The sequence below is a fragment of the Saccopteryx bilineata genome, chromosome 11, assembly GCF_036850765.1.
Source record: "Saccopteryx bilineata isolate mSacBil1 chromosome 11, mSacBil1_pri_phased_curated, whole genome shotgun sequence".
Lineage (NCBI taxonomy): Eukaryota > Metazoa > Chordata > Mammalia > Chiroptera > Emballonuridae > Saccopteryx > Saccopteryx bilineata.
Window position 1 is genome coordinate 16,161,173 of NC_089500.1, and position 20,335 is coordinate 16,181,507.

At 40.8% G+C, this 20,335-nt stretch overlaps 1 protein-coding gene across 22 annotated transcripts in view; it reads left to right on the plus strand.

The window, feature by feature from the left end:
- Positions 1-20,335, plus strand: part of TCF4 (transcription factor 4) — a 360,673-nt gene that overhangs the window by 335,429 nt on the left and 4,909 nt on the right. For 17 of the 22 annotated variants that reach the window (XM_066247421.1, XM_066247430.1, XM_066247422.1 and 14 more), the window contains 2 exons: positions 16,039-16,174; positions 17,799-17,961. In XM_066247421.1, coding sequence (XP_066103518.1) covers positions 16,039-16,174; positions 17,799-17,961 — 299 coding nt within the window. The remainder of the gene's footprint in view (positions 1-16,038; positions 16,175-17,798; positions 17,962-20,335) is intronic. The other 5 variants (XM_066247426.1, XM_066247428.1, XM_066247427.1 and 2 more) reach the window with 1 other exon arrangement.

Sequence of the window (20,335 nt, forward strand, 5' to 3'; positions counted from 1 at the left end):
TCTTAATCACTCGTCAGTAGAGTCAGCAGTGATAGGATCATTTAGCTTTAAAAAGCTCCTATAGTATTAATATATTTATATAATATCAGTATGGTTCCCAGACCCTTTTTGCTTGAAGTCCACTTATTCATTTCAAAACCAGATTATCAAATGGTAGTCAAATGTCAGTCTCTGTGCTGACAGGTGGTCTCTGCTCTCAAGGGGTTCACAGTCTAGTAGGAAAGGACAAATATTTAATAACAAACTGCTGAGCAGTATAGTTAAGCTTCATGAGAGAGGGCAGACCCGGCTCTGTTACTCAGGAGGAAAGTGTCACATCGCCCTTTGGTAGAGGAGTAGTGATCTCGTAAAGGTTTAGTTGACTTAGGGGTTGTGACCTTGCACTCACACCTGTCCTCTATAGCATTTCCTGTGATCTCTTTCTAGAACCCTGAAGTGGGGTGTAGTATATTTCAGAAAGCACTAATATAAGCCCATATCTGCCCAGTTTCTCTCTTATCAACATTTTTAGTTTGATTTTGAATTAAAAAATTTATTAGAAGAATATTCATTAGTTGAATTGTAGATTCTGAAAGCACCTTAGAGGTCATTTAGCTCATGGCCCTTATTTTTCTGCTGAAGATTGAGGCCCAGAAAGGGGAAGTGACCCAAGCATGGATACTCACTAGTTTATGGCCAAGCTAGGATTAAAAACCAGACAAGCCAACAATGAGACCAGCACTCTCTGTACTGTTACCACACTGCTACAACAAACTTCCTCTCTAGCCTAATACCATCAAATTTCAAAACTGTGGCTGGTATTACAAACTGTTCTGTTACTCTGACTTAACTCATGAAACCCAAGAAAACTTCAGTTGCCCCTTGGCTCCCTGCCACATGTTGCTATTTGGCCTTGCCAACAATACTTGAAAGTTAGAGAGGGTAGTGGTGGTGATGTGATATCTTGTAGAGCATTTATGGGCATGTGGTTGTGGGAGTAACAGAAGTCAGAGAAGTCTCTCTCCATGGGGACCTCTTCAACAAAGTTATGATCCACATATACTGCCCGTCTTCACTCTTACGTTTTGCCAGATTGTGATTCCACAAAATCCCATGTACAATATATTTCAGCACATACTTCATTTCTAAGCAGCTATTACCATCATATCTCAGACCTTACAAGTCATCTCTATCCAGACCCCCCTACGAGCTCCCTGCCACGTGGTCAACAAGTCTCTGTCAGTCTCCTTCCTTGAAAGGTGAGTAGCTCCAATGACCACAAAGCCCATTTCCAGCAAAAGTTAGAAAATTCTGTCAGCCCAAATTTACTTCTCTGTGCAGTCCTCGTTTTTCTGCCTGAAGTTACCCTATGTCAATGCCACAAATATTTAAAATTTTTCAGTTATTTGAAGACATTCTATTCAGTACTTTTCTCTAAGTTGGACATTTATATCCTCAAGTATTTACCCTAAAAATAGTTTTTGAATCTGACTTTTCAGTGCACTTTCTCGGATATAAAGGATACTTAACTTTTCTAGGACCTTTCAGTACGTAGGCTCTCAAACTGAACACAATGCGCAAGGAACTTTCATGGTAGGGCTAGAGTGGATCTATCACCAGACCCATTCAACATGACACTTCCAGTAAAAGTTACCTAACAAGATCTTGGTAGCTATTTTTGATGATTTTGTCATCCCGCTGACAAATACTGAACTTGTCGTCAGCTGAAGTCCACGGGCCACGCCTCTCACTGTCCTCATGCACTTTTTGTTATGTCAGGAAAACTTCACATAATGCCACTGAACTTCATACTTTAGCCTTCCAGCTGTTTCCTGTCTCAGGTCTTCCCTAGGTCCTCGTTTCAGTCATGTATTCTGCCAGCACTGTTGGCAAATCTGATGGGTGTCATTGATGCCCACATCGAAGCTATGAATAAAGATGCTAACCAGGAAGACATGGAGCAGAAAGCTTAGGTTCTACGCTGCAGCCATTCTCTCTGCAGTCTGATGTTTCCACCACTCAGTCCGCCTAATCTGTCTTGCTGCAGTCTGCCTCTCCCCATTTTGTCTGTAGTGTTATTACAGGGACACCAGGCGTGCCCCGTTCCCATGATGAGGAAATGAGTTTTGTCCAGAAAGACTTGTTCTTGTTGGAACCAAACTGAGGATGAGAGGCTTTGCTTCTATTTCAGGGTGCTTCGAACTGTCTTTTAAGTAGCTTACTATAAACTTGATAGTAAGATCTTAGCCGTCACTTTCATCTTTCTATAGCTGCGATGTTGATGTGTTCCCTCATTTAAGATGTATGCCTGTCTCTTATGTTCACCATCTCTTCTACTCTCCACAATTATTAAATACTTCAGGCAGCAGATTGACATCCTCAGTTGAAAGTTTTTTAACTGTATCAATATGGTACTTTGTACTGAAAGACGAGAGGACTTCAAAAAAATTCTTCAAAAATTGTTTTATCTTTATTAAGAGATTGACATCTGACCTCGGTGAATGTAAGGTGTACAGTGTGATGATTTGGTACACGTACATATTGCAGAATGATTAGCACAGAAGGGTACTGGTCCTCCTCCATCCCCCACAGAACGATCAGCACAGAAGGGTACTGGTCCTCCTCCATCCCCCACAGAATGATCAGCACAGAAGGGTAGTGGGTCCTCCATCCCCCACAGAACGATCAGCACAGAAGGGCAGTGGGTCCTCCATCACCCACAGAACTATCAGCACAGAAGGGCAGTGGGTCCTCCATCCCCCACAGAACGATCAGCACAGAAGGGTAGTAGGTCCTCCATCCCGCACAGAACGATCAGCACAGAAGGGCAGTGGGTCCTCCATCCCCCACAGAACGATCAGCACGAAGGGTAGTGGATCCTCCATCCCCCACAGAACGATCAGCACAGAAGGGTAGTGGGTCCTCCATCCCCCACAGAACGATCAGCACAGAAGGGTAGTGGTCCTCCATCCCGCACAGAACGATCAGCACAGAAGAGAAGTGGGTCCTCCATCCCCCACAGAACGATCAGCACAGAAGGGTAGTGGGTCCTCCATCCCCCACAGAACGATCAGCACAGAAGGGTAGTGATCCTCCATCCCCCACAGAACGATCAGCACAGAAGGGTAATGGATCCTCCATCCCCCACAGAACGATCAGCACAGAAGGGTAGTGGATCCTCCATTCCCCACAGAACGATCAGCACAGAAGGGTAGTGGATCCTCCATCCCCCACAGAACGATCAGCACAGAAGGGCAGTGGGTCCTCCATCCCCCACAGAACGATCAGCACAGAAGGGTAGTGGGTCCTCCATCCCCCACAGAACGATCAGCACAGAAGGGTAGTGGATCCTCCATCCCCCACAGAACGATCAGCACAGAAGGGTAGTGATCCTCCATCCCCCACAGAACGATCAGCACAGAAGGGCAGTGGGTCCTCCATCCCCCACAGAACGATCAGCACAGAAGGGTAGTGGGTCCTCCATCCCCCACAGAACGATCAGCACAGAAGGGTAGTGGGTCCTCCATCCCCCACAGAACGATCAGCACAGAAGGGTAGTGATCCTCCATCCCCCACAGAACGATCAGCACAGAAGGGCAGTGGGTCCTCCATCCCCCACAGAACGATCAGCACAGAAGGGAAGTGGTCCTCCATCCCCCACGTGACTACCTTTTTGTGTGTCAGTTATCCTCACCATGTTATACATTAGACCCTCAGAACTTACTCCTCTTTTACCTGGAAATCTGTACCCTAATCTGTACCCTAACCAGCATCTCCCGTTCCTCCCACAAGGCCCCAGTCTCTCTGGCAGCCACTAGTCTACTCTTTAGTTCTTTGAAGTTGGGTTTTTTTTATTTTTGTAGATTTTACATATAACTGAGAACATCGAGTATTTGTCTTTCTCTGGGTTAAAGAAATCCTCTTAACCATGGATTTGTTATCACAGCTTCAGAATCCTTGAGCTCACTATTGATATTTCTGCTTTAATTCAAACAAAAGTCAAGAGCTTTTGAATACAACCATAGCAGTGTGACCTTTCACACTCCATTAGTAACCCATAGACAAGTGGTGGGACACCAGTGTGAGCCCAGATCTCACAGCAGAGAGTCCAAATTAGGTATATCCCCTTATTTTCTCCCCAGTACCTATTTTACTAAAATTCATGCCCTATGACCTAGAAATAAGACAGTCAATCTGAATAGAACCATCATACCCAAAGAACAATCTTTATCTTCTAGGTCAAACCAAGCCTTGTTTTCTTATTTTTTTCCCCCTTAAAGTATTTGTCTAGCATCCTGGCATCAACTTTAAGTAAAAAAAAAAAAAAAACACCTGTATTCTTCCCCACTCTCAGTGACCTCATCATAGTTTTACTTTGCTTTCTTCTTAATAGAGAGAAAAGCAGGTAAACCCTTTTACTAGCACAGTCGTCATTTTTTTTTTATTGAACTCTTATTGGGGACAAGGATGTAGTGCTAAATCATCCATAATTTAGAAGAGGCATAACCCTTGCATTTCAAAAAAGAATATTACCCTTGTTTCCTTTTTTATTACCCTTTTTTTTCTTAAGAAAGAAGATTTGAAATAGGGGAATTTATATTGTATATATCAGAAAATGCACAAATGCTCATTCCCTCATTCTGTGAATCAGATCTTTGGAAGATACATAAATGTCTTTCATCCTGAAGGCCTCTGACTCTGGGAGGTTGATAACTCATGTATGTGCCTAACATGCAAAATAGAATTATTCAGTAACCTAGGAAGCGATTCAGAGAATGGTGAACATTGTCCTGCAGAAGGTGTCATTGAGTTTGTATTTGAATCTGTGTAGTATTTCAACCGTTAGAGGCAGGCTAGAAAGTGCATTACAGAATCAAAGAATAAATGTGACTTTAAAAACACAGAAAACACAGGCTCTTATGTGCCGAGTGGAGGTAAGAAGGTCGCCTGGTGTCCCCAGGCCTTGCAGTGCCCAGCGCGGCTGCGCCAGGCATAAAGCCCCTCCTTGGAGCACAGCAGCTCCAACAATTGGCTCAGATAGTTCACATGAGAGTCCACAGGAAGAGCAAGTTTTCATGTATATATTTTACATCCAAATTAAATTAACTCATGGAATTTTCCACCCTTAGGAATTAAAGTAGCAGCTCATGAAGTAATTCAGTTATGTCATTCATACCAAAACAGAAAATATTGGAGCAACTTGGCACTGTTTAAAAGTCAAGACTAGGTCTTGGCCGTTATATATTTTTCAAAATCTGTGGTCATTGTGTTATTTTAACTTTCATTGTGGCTGTAAACTTTTTACATCGAAAGTATCTTAATTGCTTAGAAAACAGAAGTGTAAAATGGGTTCAAAACAAAAAGGGGTTTTAAGCAAAGCAGCTTTAGGAGTGAAAACCTAAAATAAGCTTTAGCCACACGTTTAAAAGACGAGGATTCCACCTAATTGGTTGACATTCACAGTTGTGCATAATTACAGCTTCCTTTATTTCCATAAATTGCCTGAAACTCTAAGGTTGAGTTTAACCACAAGATCTATCCGGTATTAGTTAAATGACATCTTTGGAGAAGCATTGTCCTGATACAACCGGACATATTGTCAGAAGCCGAGGTATTGAGTTGCCACATTTTAATTTCTCATTTGCCTTCTCCTGGGCTTCTGAGCACGGACGGGTCTCATTTGGAGCTGAAAGTGTGTGAAAGTTATTGGAGAATGGTAGTCTCTGGGTAATGTTTCTGTAAGCTGCCCAAATTTTCCCCCTGTAGTCTAGATGGGAAACAGCTGGTTTTTGTTTAAAAAGCTGTTTTGTGAAATGTCTGAATCTTGAGGTGTAGAACTGAGGTCACCAGTACAGCAGGTGCTCAGGAACAAGTGAGAAAGGCCCCGGGGACGGGCTGGCCCTGTAATCTTCTGCAGGGTACTTCCTTGCAGAGGAAGAAGTGTTGAAGTTGGCTCCTTTAGTTAGGACACAAACAGATAGAAGTAAGTAATCACATTAGTGATGCTATTAGAAGTTGAGTATCTTTGAGCATAGCCAGCCCCTGAGTAAATAATTAGCTCACTGTGAATGAAACCAATATGGTCACTTACCACAAGGTTTCAAATACAAAAGTTGCAGGCTTTAGCTTCCTTTAGATATTATAAGAGCTTGAATTTCTTCTTGAAATATACCAACAGTGAAAGAACTACAAGTTCAAGTAAGTAGTTCCATAACCCACTGTGTTTTCTGAGTTTATGGATCCCATCGAAGGGAAAGGGAGCAAAGAAACCTGAGTTGGCAAGACCAGTACGGAGCAGTTTTGAAAAAAGCTAAGTACGAAACATGTGGAATCACTAAAGCCCAGTGCACTTCAGATATCCACCAGCCTGAAGATGAAAGGAAACAGCCTCCTCCCCTGGGAGCTGGAGGTTATTAGCAGCTGTTTATCCAGTCGGGAATAGAGATTAACATTGTAATTTTTTTTTTTTTAAGAACTAGAAGAAAATTTGTTTGGGAAGTTGGCTCTTCTATCAAGTCACTGTGCATTGCCAAAAAAAACTTCCTTTCTCAGAACTCATGGACTCAAGTTGAGCAATGTTATGGTTCTCTGAGAAACTCTGGATTACCAAAAAGTCCACCTCCGTTAAATAGAACAGGACAGGGCAGAAACGCATGGATGTCTGCTGTTGACACATTCCATTGTGCTCTTTAAATGTGAAGCTGGCTGTTGGGTCTGTTACCTGTGCCCCAGCTGCCTCTAAATGGGGCACCCACCCCCATTCCTCACCCCTGACTTAATCTTTGCCACTCTAAAGCAGAGGCCAATGGGTTCTGCACATGCCCAATGCTTGTAAAATGACTCTCATGCCATTGAGGAAGCTGCTTAGCACTCTGTAGAGCTTTATCCTCCCCCCCCCAAAAAAAAAGTTGGATATTGGTATTTTTTCCCTGATTTAATGCTACTCTTAATGTCATTTTCTTTTATTAAATCCTTTCTTTTGCTTTTGATCTTCTTTATAGCTGAGCCACTGGTCATATGGAAACTATTATTGGGAGATGAAAGACTTCATGGCAGTTAAATAAGAGTGAATCCTTTGGGCCAATAACACACACGTACAGCGAGGTACCATTGGTGTCCAAATGCCGTGTGTTGTCCCCTTTGTAGCAAAGCCATTGAGGTTTATGAAGGGATTTACGAAAATTTGCTTTTTGTCCTAGCCTGACAATATGAAAATATTAATATGCAGTCCTCAGCTGCTTATACATATAAGATCTAAATAATGCCACTCTTCCATTTAAAATAGAAACTTTTGTTTAAAACATGAGATGCTATTTAATTCATGTTAAATGATAGTTTTTTTTGTTTGTTTGGGTCTTTTTTTGTATTTTTCTGAAACTGGAAACAGGGAGAGACAGACTCCCGCATGCGCCCGACCAGGATCCACCTAGCACGCCCACCAGGGGGCAACGCTCTGCCCACCAGGGGGCAATGCTCTGCCCCTCCGGGGCGTCGCTCTGTTGCTACCAGAGCCACTCTAGCGCCTGGGGCAGAGGCCAAGAAGCCATCCCCAGCACCCGGGCCATCTTTGCTCCAATGGAGCCTTGGCTGCGGGAGGGGAAGAGAGAGACAGAGAGGAAGGAGAGGGGGAGGGGTGGAGAAGCAGATGGGCACTTCTCCTGTGTGCCCTGGCCGGGAATCGAACCTGGGACTTCTGCACGCCAGGCCGACGCTCTACCACTGAGCCAACCAGCCAGGGCCTAAATGATAGTTTTTAAAAAATATTTAGATAATTTATATCAAAATTCTACCCATCATTTGAAACTGATCTAAAATGCCACCTTCTTCTTGAAGTAGTCCCAGGTTTCACAATATCATATGATTTCATTGGTCCTTTAACATCCTACATGACCTTGTATTCCTTTATGACATTGATCATATTTTGTCTTATGTAGTAATTATATTTAGCCACCATTAAGGTAAGAGCCTATAAAGTAATAGTTGGTAATAGTTAGTCTGTCTTCTATAATGTTTTTCTGAAAATGCCTAAATAGAACTATGAATATAGTAGAGATTCAAAAGGCATTTGTTGAATTAAATGAAATATTTATTGTTTGATAGAAATATGCTAAATGTATATCAAAAAGTGTTAGACTTCAATAATAGACTTATAGACACATGCCATTTGTATCATCATTTACTATTAGAAAGCACCTAATTGCATATCGTCATACTTCAATCCTGTAACAGTGACCTCCTATACACCTAATCCTTGCCCTAAGGATGCTTGCATCTCAAGACAAGTTTAGGCTTTATGAATGGTAGCAAAATAGAATCACTGAAGTATAATCCCTGCCATAGTAAACAGTATCGTCGGGTGTGTTTTAAGGGTGGTGTTTATAATAAACAGAAGGCAGAAGAAAACCTTATCTACGTTCAGCAAGATGATGAGAGTTCTGGAGATCCAGACAGCCCAGGAGGAGTTGATAGTATGGCAATTTGTGGGACCAATAAAAGTGAAATTAGTTGGTGAGTTGTCCAGAGCAAACCAGCCCTGGGAGACAGAGCAAGAGGGGCTTTGCTCAAGCCTTACTGATGTGTGAGCGAACACAGCAGAGGACAGGTCTTGAGTAGGTAGCTGAGAGTGGCATTAAGGAATTGTAAAATAGGAGGGAACTAGAATGGCCCGAGGGTGTCCAGGTGAAGGACGTAGAAGTATAGGTATTGATCTTAGACTTGATCCATAGAGTAAGGAAAATCCATGCTGCAACCTTGCTATGCAAAGGACCAAGTGATGGGCAGAGAATATGCCATTTAAAAGGTATTTAGAAAGTGATGGGGAAGAAATGTTCCATATTTTTAGGTAAGCTTCTTTACACTTCCACTTTGTTTCCAAGAATTTTACAATAAGCATGTGTTGCTTGGATAATAAGAAAAGCATTTTAAAAATGAAAGCCAGTAGGTAAGGACAAATCCCTGATGATGTACCTCCTGGATGAACGACAGGGCACTCTGTGTGGATGCCAGCCACGTGACTGCCGTCACACAGGTGTGCTTGCCCTGCAGGATCTGAAAGTGCACACGTGTCAGTGGTCTTTCCTTCCCCCTAAATGAAGGCACTGCTTACAAAGAAACTGCAGAACTTTACCATAAGTTCCATGCTAGATGGGCTTCTTCATTCTGCCTGGATTAGCTTTAGTTCCCTACTTATTACCCTGGACCTGGGGCAGAGTTAACCACCCCGCCAAGTACCTGCTCGGTGGGCTGCATCCACTTAGTTTCCCCTGTGGGAAAATGACGCAGAAATTGGGGGTGAAGGTTGGAGATTCAGAGGAGAGAAATGAAACAATTTTAATAGATGGAACTTCTGAGTTAAGGGGGGAAAAGATGAACTGAAAAAAGATAGCAGCCATTTGCATCTCTTGAACTAGATCACAGAATCATTCATTTTAACCATTTTTGTGGACATCCGGGGAGTTTCAGACTGGCTGATCACATGACCAGTCAGCACTGCCAAGATTAAGGTCATTTAGATCATGTTTAAGTTCTTTCAAAAATTATCTTATCATCTAGAGAAAATAAGTATTAAATACATCTCCAAGAATTGCCCAATAAGGAATTTAAATTTCAGGTGAAGTAGAAGTGAAATGGTAAGATTTCTGAGGGGGGGGGGAGAGCTGTTCTTAAGACATTTAGAAAGTCTTCTTCCAGGAAACATTTCCCTGAAATTAAAATCCAAACAAAAGAATCCAGATCTGACTCAAGTCCTCCAATATTTAATCACATGAATTAAAAATATACTGATAATTTTTAGACTGGGCAGTATGGAGACTGTGCTTGTGTTGAAGGGTGTCCTCAATCTTCGCACGCTCTCACACAGAGAGTTGGTTATCAGAAGCAGGTCTGGGTTTCTGCGGAATCTTGGTGCCTCTGGTGTTGTTTCTCACGTATCCATCCCTTGCTGCCATTTCATGAACTTCCCGGGTTCCCACCGGTGAGCTCTTGGTGGGGGGCAGGAAAGAAGGGAGATGGGGAGGGGGAGGGGCACAAGGAAAACTAGATAGAAGGTGACGGAGGACATCTGACTTAGGGTGATGGGTATGCAACATAATTGAATGACAAGATAACCTGGACATGTTTTCTTTGAATATATGTACCCTGATTTATTGTCACCCATTAAAATTAATAAAAATTTATTTATAAAAAAAAGAATGTTTGCATGACCACTTCCCACCTCTTTAAAAGATTCACTTTTGCATTTTTCACATTTAAAAATATAAGTTTGCTATCCTCTAATATGACAGAGATATGGCAAGATAATTAAAACTGAAATCTAGTACTCTACTACTGTCATGTATAATTGATATTTCATGGGGAGATCACAGTTACAGACACCAAAACTGTTTTCTGTGTCAATGGGTGACTAATTACAGGAAAAGCCCATCAACTTTTTTGTGTGAATATGGCAAAACAAGAAGAGAAAGAGAAGAAAAAAAAACTAAAAGTACTCCAAGACTTTTTTTCCTTGTCCAGGTCTTTTTAAAAATCACCTATGTCAAAAGAATAATTTTGAACCTGATGCCATTAATAACAAACTTCCTTTTTGATAATACCGAAATGTTTCTAATAGCATATCTGGTTTGGGATCATTAGCACTTGGTCCAGAAACTGATGACAAGTTTCCTAAATTTCCCATCCTGCACTCTTTTAGAAGGATTATGGTAGAGGAGAAGGAAAGGAGGTCTAAAGCCTGTTTTGAAGCAGTTATCTCTGGAGATAACATTAACAAGGATTGAATAACTGCCAAATGAAATTTAATACATTTTCCCATCCATGAAATAGGCCTCTTAAATACAACAGAATAATTACTTTCACAATACTCCCTGGAAACAAAGAGAGCAGAAACACTGAATGTCTTTTTTGTTTGTGGTGTTTGTTGTTAGCTTGAGGATCAGGATAAGGATATTTACCAGGGTGCTGTATGCTTCCCCCCAAAAAAACAGCCTTGCCAACAGCCACCTAATTTGAAGCTAAATAGATTTTAAATCTGTTTATGTTGGAGTTGTGGCAGATATTAAATTCTGTAATTTAGTTAGATATCTTGACCTGGGCCTGAGTTGGTAAACCATGATTTTTTTTCCTCTATGATAAAACTAAAATGACTTTTATATCCATATCTGTACCTATATATAGGTACAGATACAAACATATATATACATATATATACAAACATATATACATATATATACAAACATATATATACAAACATATATATGTATATATATAAACATGTGCATATATACATACATATACACACAGTTTTAAAACAAAAGCTCCATGAAGCAAATCCCTTTTGTTCCTTAAATCTATATAGGTACAGAGTAGGGCAAAAGTAGGTTTATAGTTGTGAGTACACAAAACACAGAGTTTATTCTTATATTATTATTTATTAATTATTGTATTATTTTCCATATGAACAACTGTTAACCACTTTTGTCCCACCCTGTGTAAACACCCAGATTGTCCAATGGTATAAGTTGTCTGAGTTCAGAATTTGTTTTAGTCCTCTAACTGGATGTTCACCAGGTCACTTAACCATTTTCAGCCTTAGTTTTCTTCTCTGTCAAGTGAGGAATGTGGCCGGCTTGGGTTCCAATCTCTCCAACTCCTTAAGCTCTATGCTGTGATTGAAAATGCTTCTGATATATCAATTAGTCTTTTCTTCAGAGAGTTGAGATCACATGATCTGGCATCCTCTTTTTTTTTTGTAGCTCATTGGACCATGAATGGGGACTCCAGATTCTAGAGTGGGCCATCCGATGATCTTGGCATTCTGAACTCAGAAATATGAAGCCAGAGAGGGAGATAGCTGCAGGTACAGAATGTGAAAGAATGTCCCACAAAGTCCCCTGAAGGAAGAGTCCAGGCCTGAGTCGTGAGGGGGCAGAAGTCAAGGCAGATGTCAGATAGACAGGTACCAGCAGAGAGAGGAGACAGGCCGGAAATCTTCATGAGAAACAAGAAGTGGCCTTAGGTCCTGAGAGTTCGAGGTCCAGAACCTAAATTACAGAAACCTTCATGATAAATTCTTTTCTTAAACTGCATTTGTTGGGGTGATATGGTTTATAAAAGTATATATTATATATTTCAAGTGTGCAACTCCATAATACATTGTCTGTGTACTGTGTTGTGTGTCCACCACCCCAAGTCACGTCTCCTTCCATCATCATTACTCCCTTCTACCCTCTTCTACCTCCCACCCCCTTTCTCTCAGTAGTCACCATACTGTTGTCTGCATCTATAAGTTATATGGGTTTTTATTTTTTACATAATTCCTTCACCTTTTGCACCCAGCCCCCATACCAATCTCCCTCTGACAGCTGTCACTTGAGTAAACTTGAATGAAATATACTACACACAAAAATTAGGGGATATTCTATAGCTTCATATTAATTTTGAAATATCCCCTAGTTTTTGTGAGCAGTATATTTGTTGAATTAATATATATACACTTTTATCAATTAAGAGTTATTGAATATTTTTTAGATTTTAGCATAAATATACCTAAAACCACATTGTATGTGACTATAAGAAGGCTCTCAAAGATTGGGGGAAAAAAACTACAATCAATATTGATAAAACAAACTTTTCATATGCTGGTTTTAAACTTTATTATTTAGGTGAAAAGGTTATCAAAATAGGGCTTTAATGAAATACGAAATTTCTTTTTAAAAAGAGCCATTCTTACAATCTATTTGTAGGTTGAAGGAAGGTGCTTTTTTCTAGGTACATCATTACCTGTCTATTATATAGGAGGTAGACAAATCCTGATCTTATATATCAGGATCCTTGTCTATAAACATAGCAGTGTTGATTCCTCTGTCTGATTCTGAGTTATCCTAGTGATAGATTTGTGTTAAGCATCCACTGTCTTTCCTTTCTTGTCTTTTATGTGGTCAGAAATAATATTTCTGAAAGAGAAGTAAATAGGACATGCTGTTTGTGGTCAAGGAAACATGCAAAGTAAAGCTAATTCTTCAGATTAGAATATTATTTTAGAGCCAGAGGCAATGGAATTAATCCTGGAGACTCAAGCTCATTGCCACATGGATCTGAACCTGTCATCAGTCATTTGTTTGACCTAAGTACTCATAGTTTACAAGGGAGGTCTTAAAACATTAAGGACAGCTTTGTCCCCAACTTCCTTTATGGAAAATAACTGATGTATCATTTGAGATGATCTAAAAATGTAGAAAATATACAAAATTAGATAACATGTATGGCTACAATCTAAACAAAAACACAGTTAAAATAACCATATTCTCAAAATGATTTATATCATTTAAGACTTTATTGTCATTGTTCAGTAGAAAGATTTGAAATCAAATGGATGTGAACAAAGAAATACGTAGAAAGTGCAAAGATGGTCATAAGTGAAGGTAAACTGAGTTCTGAGGTCCTTGAGCTACACAGATGCTATTGTTATATCATATGCAAGTGTTTTCAGATAAAACACATAACAATACCTATAATTCTTCTGTACCAGTTGCACATACTGCTTCTTCCTACAATAAGCATGAGATTTATAACTCTGTAACTTCTAATATTATTTTCTCCATATTGGACTTGAATACCTTACCCATGGTTATACAGCTATTGAAGTAGCCAGTTACGCTTAGAATCTGGGTGTTCCTGACTTGCATTCGGTTCACTCAGTTACACTGTTGTAATAGTTGAGGCAGAAAAAAATATGAAAGTAATTGGTTGTGAGTTTTTTTTTCCTTTTGTAAAAAATCTCAATGTGATCGGGGGGAAGGGGAGAAATTACAAGATCAATGGCTAAATATGTTTTGAGTGAAAATCAAAATATTAACCTTAAATTGCATCATAGATGCCTGCAAAGAAGCCTTGAATGTTTTAATAGAGTAACTGTAAAATAGAAGGAGTATACATCTCTGTTAGGCTCAAATCTGTGGTTACCTTCGGGGATTCCAATTTAGAATCATCCTTTGTGGAAATTCAAAAAATGAAATCCACTGGGAATACCAATAACTATGAATCAGTACTGAGGTCATTCTAGAGGTTAGCGTTGACAGACTGGAAAAGACATCATTTGATCAATTCCTGTAAGATTTATGCTTGCAAGTTGACATTTTAGACCGAAAGAATAATCATCGATTGAATCAGTCTGGGAAAAGCACAAATATAAAAACACCCAATCAAAACCTGAGTGGAAAACAACTATCTGTCTTTGAAGGAAAAAATCAAAGCGTATACCAATGATGAGGTGGCGTGCGAGGTGGTTGAAGGCACCATGTGGGCGTGATCTGCCTCTGAGAGAACAGGCTTCAGTTACAGTGGAGAGAGGGCAGTGGCCTGGCAATGGTGTTACGTATGTGTGAAGGGCGTACACTTCCTCCGTGGAACTCCGGGAGCTGAAACTAGAACCGGTGGGTGGAATGTGCAAGGAGACCCGCAGGTGGTGACAACGGAATGGACTGCCTGGGAGATAATCAAGGTCTCTGCGTTTGCTGCACACACAGAGAAGCTGAATACTCACCATCAGAATGGTCTGCAACAGGACATGGGCACATGACATGCACACGGCCCGGGCTCCTCAGATCTCTCAGCTGCATCCTCCATTTATTCTTCCTGATACTCATGCGTCTTTAAATCTGGCACTGTCCTTGCTGTCTTTTGAATCTAAGCAGTTAGTTTGATTTTAAGGTCTGTCCCCTTGCCCCTGAATGGTTTTCTTCTGTATTTCCGGAGTACAGAAAGGTGACAGCTTTACACTCCACAGGCTGCTTTTAGCCAGCATGTGCTTTGTTCAGATCTCTGAGTGCTGCTGTTGTCAGTTCCAATTCTCATTGTTGCATTCCTCAGGAATGCTCTCTTTAAATATTTGGTAGCAAAACAGTGAAGATTCTCCTATGTGGTTTTATGTTTTAGATTGGGAAAAATTCAAGTTTCTGATTTATAGCAATCTAAGTTCATGGGTAAATATTTTCAGTGTTAGACTCATTGTCCTATGTAAATGTTCACCTGACAACAAGCTAAGAAAACAACTAGTTGGAAATGCAAACAAAAATGCATCTACTCAGGTTCTTCTTCGTTCTTAAAAGCTTAATGGTTCTGCTGTAAGGTGTGCGCTGTGAAGTGAGCGGTTCTCTCAATGCCATGAGTTCTCTGGATCCCAAGGAGGCAGTACTGGTTAATAAAAAGCTCAGCAGTATTTTCTTCAGACCAAGTCATCATGCTGTACTCTATAATTTTATTCTTGGAAGCATACAGAGAGTTTACAATATGGTGTCCTCTTAGGATCAGAATAGTGGGGGAAGTGGAAAAATGTTCAAACCTCTTTGCATGGCAATGATGGTGTCACTGGTGTGCTTAATAAAACCTTTATTGGTACATTTTCCGGTGTGGTGGCATTGGCAGAAACAGTCCCCTTTGGATTTGGAACTCAGCAGCTGATGAAATACAGTAAAGATTCATTTGGAATGGGCTGCCAGTTTTGGAAAGCCAGGTGACATTTTATTATATTTGCCCCAAGTAGAGGCTGTGTCCCATACTGCTGTAGCTTTGCTGTTAGAGGCTTAGCTGGCATTCTGGGAGGGAAAATGGCAGGCCTGAAAATCTTATCCCCTGAAATGAAAGTCGAATGCCAAATTGAAATTCCTGTAGGATTTCCGATAGCAATGGGGGAATTGAGAAGCCCACAATTAAGCATATGGGCATTAAGATAATTGTCAGATCTGTTGGCGGACATGATAGAAGACAGATGGGTACGAATCAGTGCGCTCCACTGCAGCACCCTGGGAGACAATTTGACGTTTTACCTGCCTGAGCTCCTCTGCCATATTTGTCACTGAATGTACAGCGGCATCTCACTGAGTGTTAAGTGTTTTTGCAGGGACTATAGGTCTATGTGCGGTTCTTTAGCGCCCTCTAGTGAAATGCATTTGGGAGTTTTGTTTCTCCCAGGCCAGCGGGCCCTCATCAGGCTCTTGCTACCCCAGGAAATTGCTGTCGCACCCCTGGTTCCCACTAAATTCTATGGTTCCTCTCACCTTGCAGGTTGGGGCCCATCGTGAAGATGGCGTGGCCCTGAGAGGCAGCCATTCTCTTGTGCCAAACCAGGTTCCGGTTCCACAGCTTCCTGTCCAGTCTGCGACGTCCCCGGACTTGAACCCTCCCCAGGACCCTTACAGAGGTAGGTCCTGCTCAGAGGGCACTTGTGACCTCATGTAAGCCACAGCAGGGGCTGATCCCAGGCTCACTTGGCATTCATCCGTCAGGAAGCACTGGCAGAAAACCAAGAATCAAATTTGGTACAAAAATGGTAAGTAAATGAGAAAGTATTTAGAACATAGCCGGCTAATTGTGTTTCTTCGGTAGCTGTTTTGCTCAAACATCCTCTGAAATCCTGGTACTATTTCAGCAGGGAATGAGACAACAGACTGATGAGAGGAAATTTTATTTTAGCTATTTCCACATTTTACTCATCCAGGTCCTCTAATGTGGTTAGTTGTAGCCTGAAATGATTTTCCAAATGAATAGGAAGGAAGGAAATTGTTTTTGTTGTTGAAGATTGAAGGAAATATAGGTACATTTAAAAAATGGAACTTGGTTGGACAATTTTTGGTATTGAGTCACTCGCCCTGTAATGATAGTTCATACCAGTGACTGCACCGGGCTTTTCATGACCCCAAGAGGTTGTACTGTAGAGGCAGACCTGGGTCCCATGCTCCCTGTGCGACTGACTGACTAGGTGACACTTAAGTAACATCTTCTCATTCCCCTCACGTCAAAAATAAAAATGATAACACTACCACAGAAATATGTAAAAGCATTTTTCTACCTGTTCAACATTGCACTAATTTGAGTGTTAATTATGTAGATATGCCTCGTCATTTTTATTGAGTAGTAATAATGTAATGCACCTCTCTTTTAAAGAGCCTTTGATTTTTCTTTCTCTGTTCTAGATCAATGCTCTTTAAATGTTAACATGTATCAGCATGCCCTGAGGGTTGTGTTAAAATGCAGAATCTGGTTCAGGAGGTACGGGATTCTGAATTTCTGTGGGCTCCCAGCGGGGATGGGGAGCATGCCCCTGGCCCGTGGACCAAATTGTGAGTGACAAGGCTCTAAACCACGCAGATGACAAATAGAGGGCAATACTCAATCGACACGCTTCTACCTTAGAAGTAAATGATGCCATTAGGGTCAGGTTTTAAAAGGTATTGTGATCCTGAAAGTTGAGCAATGAGAAAGCTGGAAGTTTCCTCAGGAGCAGCTATCTGCTTTCCATATGTACCATTTTTAAATGCTGATTACTCTTTGTGGATAAGAGAAGCCTGATTTCAGAATATCATTAGGGCATCTATTGAAGTCTTGACTGCACATATTTAGCGTACTCCCTGGGAATTATATTTTAAGGTTATTTTTCTATTAAATCATTGCATATGGAAGAAATTCAATATAATAGCTGATATTTACTTGGGTTCTTAATCAGAACATTGAGGTGTGTGATTTTCATGATTATGATTTTCATTGCAATTAAGTTGATGTTTTGTAGACAGTGAAATTACCATCTACTCCAAAAGATTGCAAAATAGAATTTAACCTCAGAGCCAATGCAGAGAAAACTTGTTTTCGCAGTTGCGTTTTTGAAACTTCACCAGGTAGCACACATGCATGTGCGCGCGCGCGCACACACACACACACACGACAGGAGGATCACAGTTCAGCGGTGTGAACTGTACATCACATTCTGGGAAGTGCATTCTTGGGCCTCAGGTCTGGTGGAAGTGTCACCTGGTCTCATTTTCCTGCAGGCATACCACCAGGACTGCAGGGCCAGAGCGTCTCCTCCGGCAGCTCTGAGATCAAATCGGACGACGAGGGCGACGAGAACTTGCAGGACACGAAATCTTCTGAGGACAAGAAATTAGATGACGACAAGAAGGATATCAAATCAATTACTAGGTCAAGATCTAGGTAACAGTATATAATACTGTCGCTTCATTTAATTCCTTTATTGGACTTTGATGAAGTGAACAGAACAGGAAGAAACGATTTAGTTTTTTCCTGGCAGGTAAATGTGCAGCTGAAAAAAACATTAAAGGTCTGCCCTAGTGGTACTGATATATCGTTTAAGATACCGGTACTCTAGCGATGCCTAGAGTGTCTTTGCATTTATGAATTCGGACTCAGTGCTAATTACGCATGGTAAAAGCAATTTGTAATTGATTCAAATACAACTAGTTGATTTTTAAGACTTATTCTACAAATTTGGTCAGAAATGTTCTTTCTAAAATATTTCTAAAAAGAGATGCTCATGATGTTGAAAACTTGATGTATATGTAACTAATGTTTTTCTTACCTTGACAGTGAAAAATACTGATTTTCCAGTTTTATGCTAACACATTGAGAGATATAGATACTTATCTCTTAAATTACTATTTTTTTCCTCCTGGATACTCCCTTCTATAGAAAATAATAACTGCAGGAAAACAGCTTCTGGTTGGCTTTCTTAAATACAGTATTTAATATCTTTAATTTAGAATTCATCTCTTTGAACATTGACTCTGATCTGATAATCAGATGGTTTTTGAATACTGAGGCACCCACATTCTTTGTGTCAATTTGATTGGATTCTTCAGATTTGCAAATTAGATGAACTATGCCTACACCTTCATTTTAAAGGCTATTGTTCCCAAGGTTATATCTAGTGTTCTGTAGGAATTAAGAACATGCCACCTTTTCATATTGCCTTTATAAGTATTGAGATAATTGTTATTATTTGTTATTACCAGTTTGAAAACTGCTAACAGCCAGCTCGTGCCCTCCACCATCACTGTGGTTTCCTGACCCTTGGCCACATGGGTAGGAAAGGCTGGGGAGGGGCTCTCTCGTGCTCACCATCTCCTCTGTTAGTCCAGTCAGTTCTTGGTGACTTAAGTAGTGGCTATAACTTATGCATAGTAATGGGCCCTTTGAAGTTTCAGTACAAATATTATAACTTACTTTTAAAAGGTCACCCTGGTGATACTTATGCCGCCAAAACTGTGTTGTAAGTCAGTGCTTTTCAAATCTGGGCAGTTTTATTTGCATAAACAATTCTAATTAGTTATTGGCCAGAATATGTTTGGAAAACAATGCCCATTTTCAGACCCACTCTTTGAAAGGCATGGCATATATTTAATATATAAAAATATTAACCCCAGGAAGGGCCCAGCAGAAACGTGACCCTTCTCTTTGCACTCCTGTGTCCTGTTTGTGTAGCGCAGGGGTAGTCAACCTTTTTACACCTACCACCCACTTCTGTATCTCTGTTAGTAGTACAATTTTCTAACCGCCCACCGGCTCTACAGTAATGGTGATTTATAAAGTAGGGAAGTAACTTTACTTTATAAAATTTATAAAGCAGAGTTATAGCAAGTTAAAGCATATAATAATAATTACTTACCAAGTACTTTATGTTGGATTTTTGCTAAGTTTGACAGAATAAATCTTTATAAAACAACTTACTATAGTTAAATCTATCTTTTTATTTATACTTTGGTTGCTCCGCTACCACCCACCATGAAAGCTGGGACGCCCACTAGTGGGCGGTAGGGACCAGGTTGACTACCACTGGCAGAATGTGGACGTGAATGAGTAGTCTCTAACTACCGGGCGTCCGCCGAGGCCACGGGCGAGGGAGAGAGGATGGGCAGAGGAAGTCAGGAGGTCCAGAGGGCAGCGGCTTCAATGGGTTCAGTTCAGCGTGTGTTCACGAGCACGCCTCTACAGCAGACAGCCCCGTCTAGAAGGGAGTTTAACCTTTGGAGAGAGGAGCCAAGTCTTACAGCATCTCTCCTCCCTGACAAGTGCACTTGGCTCACACAGGCCATCTTTATGGGCAACATGTGCTTGCAACCCAAGATTATCACTCCCTGTTTTGATTGATCGGGGCTCCTCAACCATCGTTGATCTTTATTGCAATTTGGAAGTTACCCAGAGATTCTCCGGAGTGGAAGATTTAGAGCCATATATTTTAAGCCAACTTCATTAAGTGGCTAGATAACTTCCCACATGTCCTCCAGCTCTGAAGTGTTGTGATTAACATCTTTTCCTGTGAACATTTCAGATTCATGGAATTCTAAAGTAGAGGTTAACCTTCATGGCTCCTTAGATCAATGCTCCAGTCTCTGGGTTAACATCCTCACAGATGGCTGCCTCTGTAGTGTGTCTTGTAATGGAGAGCCTATTACTTTTGGTGAAGTTTCCTTTATTTTTGATATCTCTCAGACCTCAAAACTCTTTTGCTCATATTAAATCAAACTGTTCCACTCAGAGTTCTTCTTTCTGTTCTGCCTTCCTGAAACAA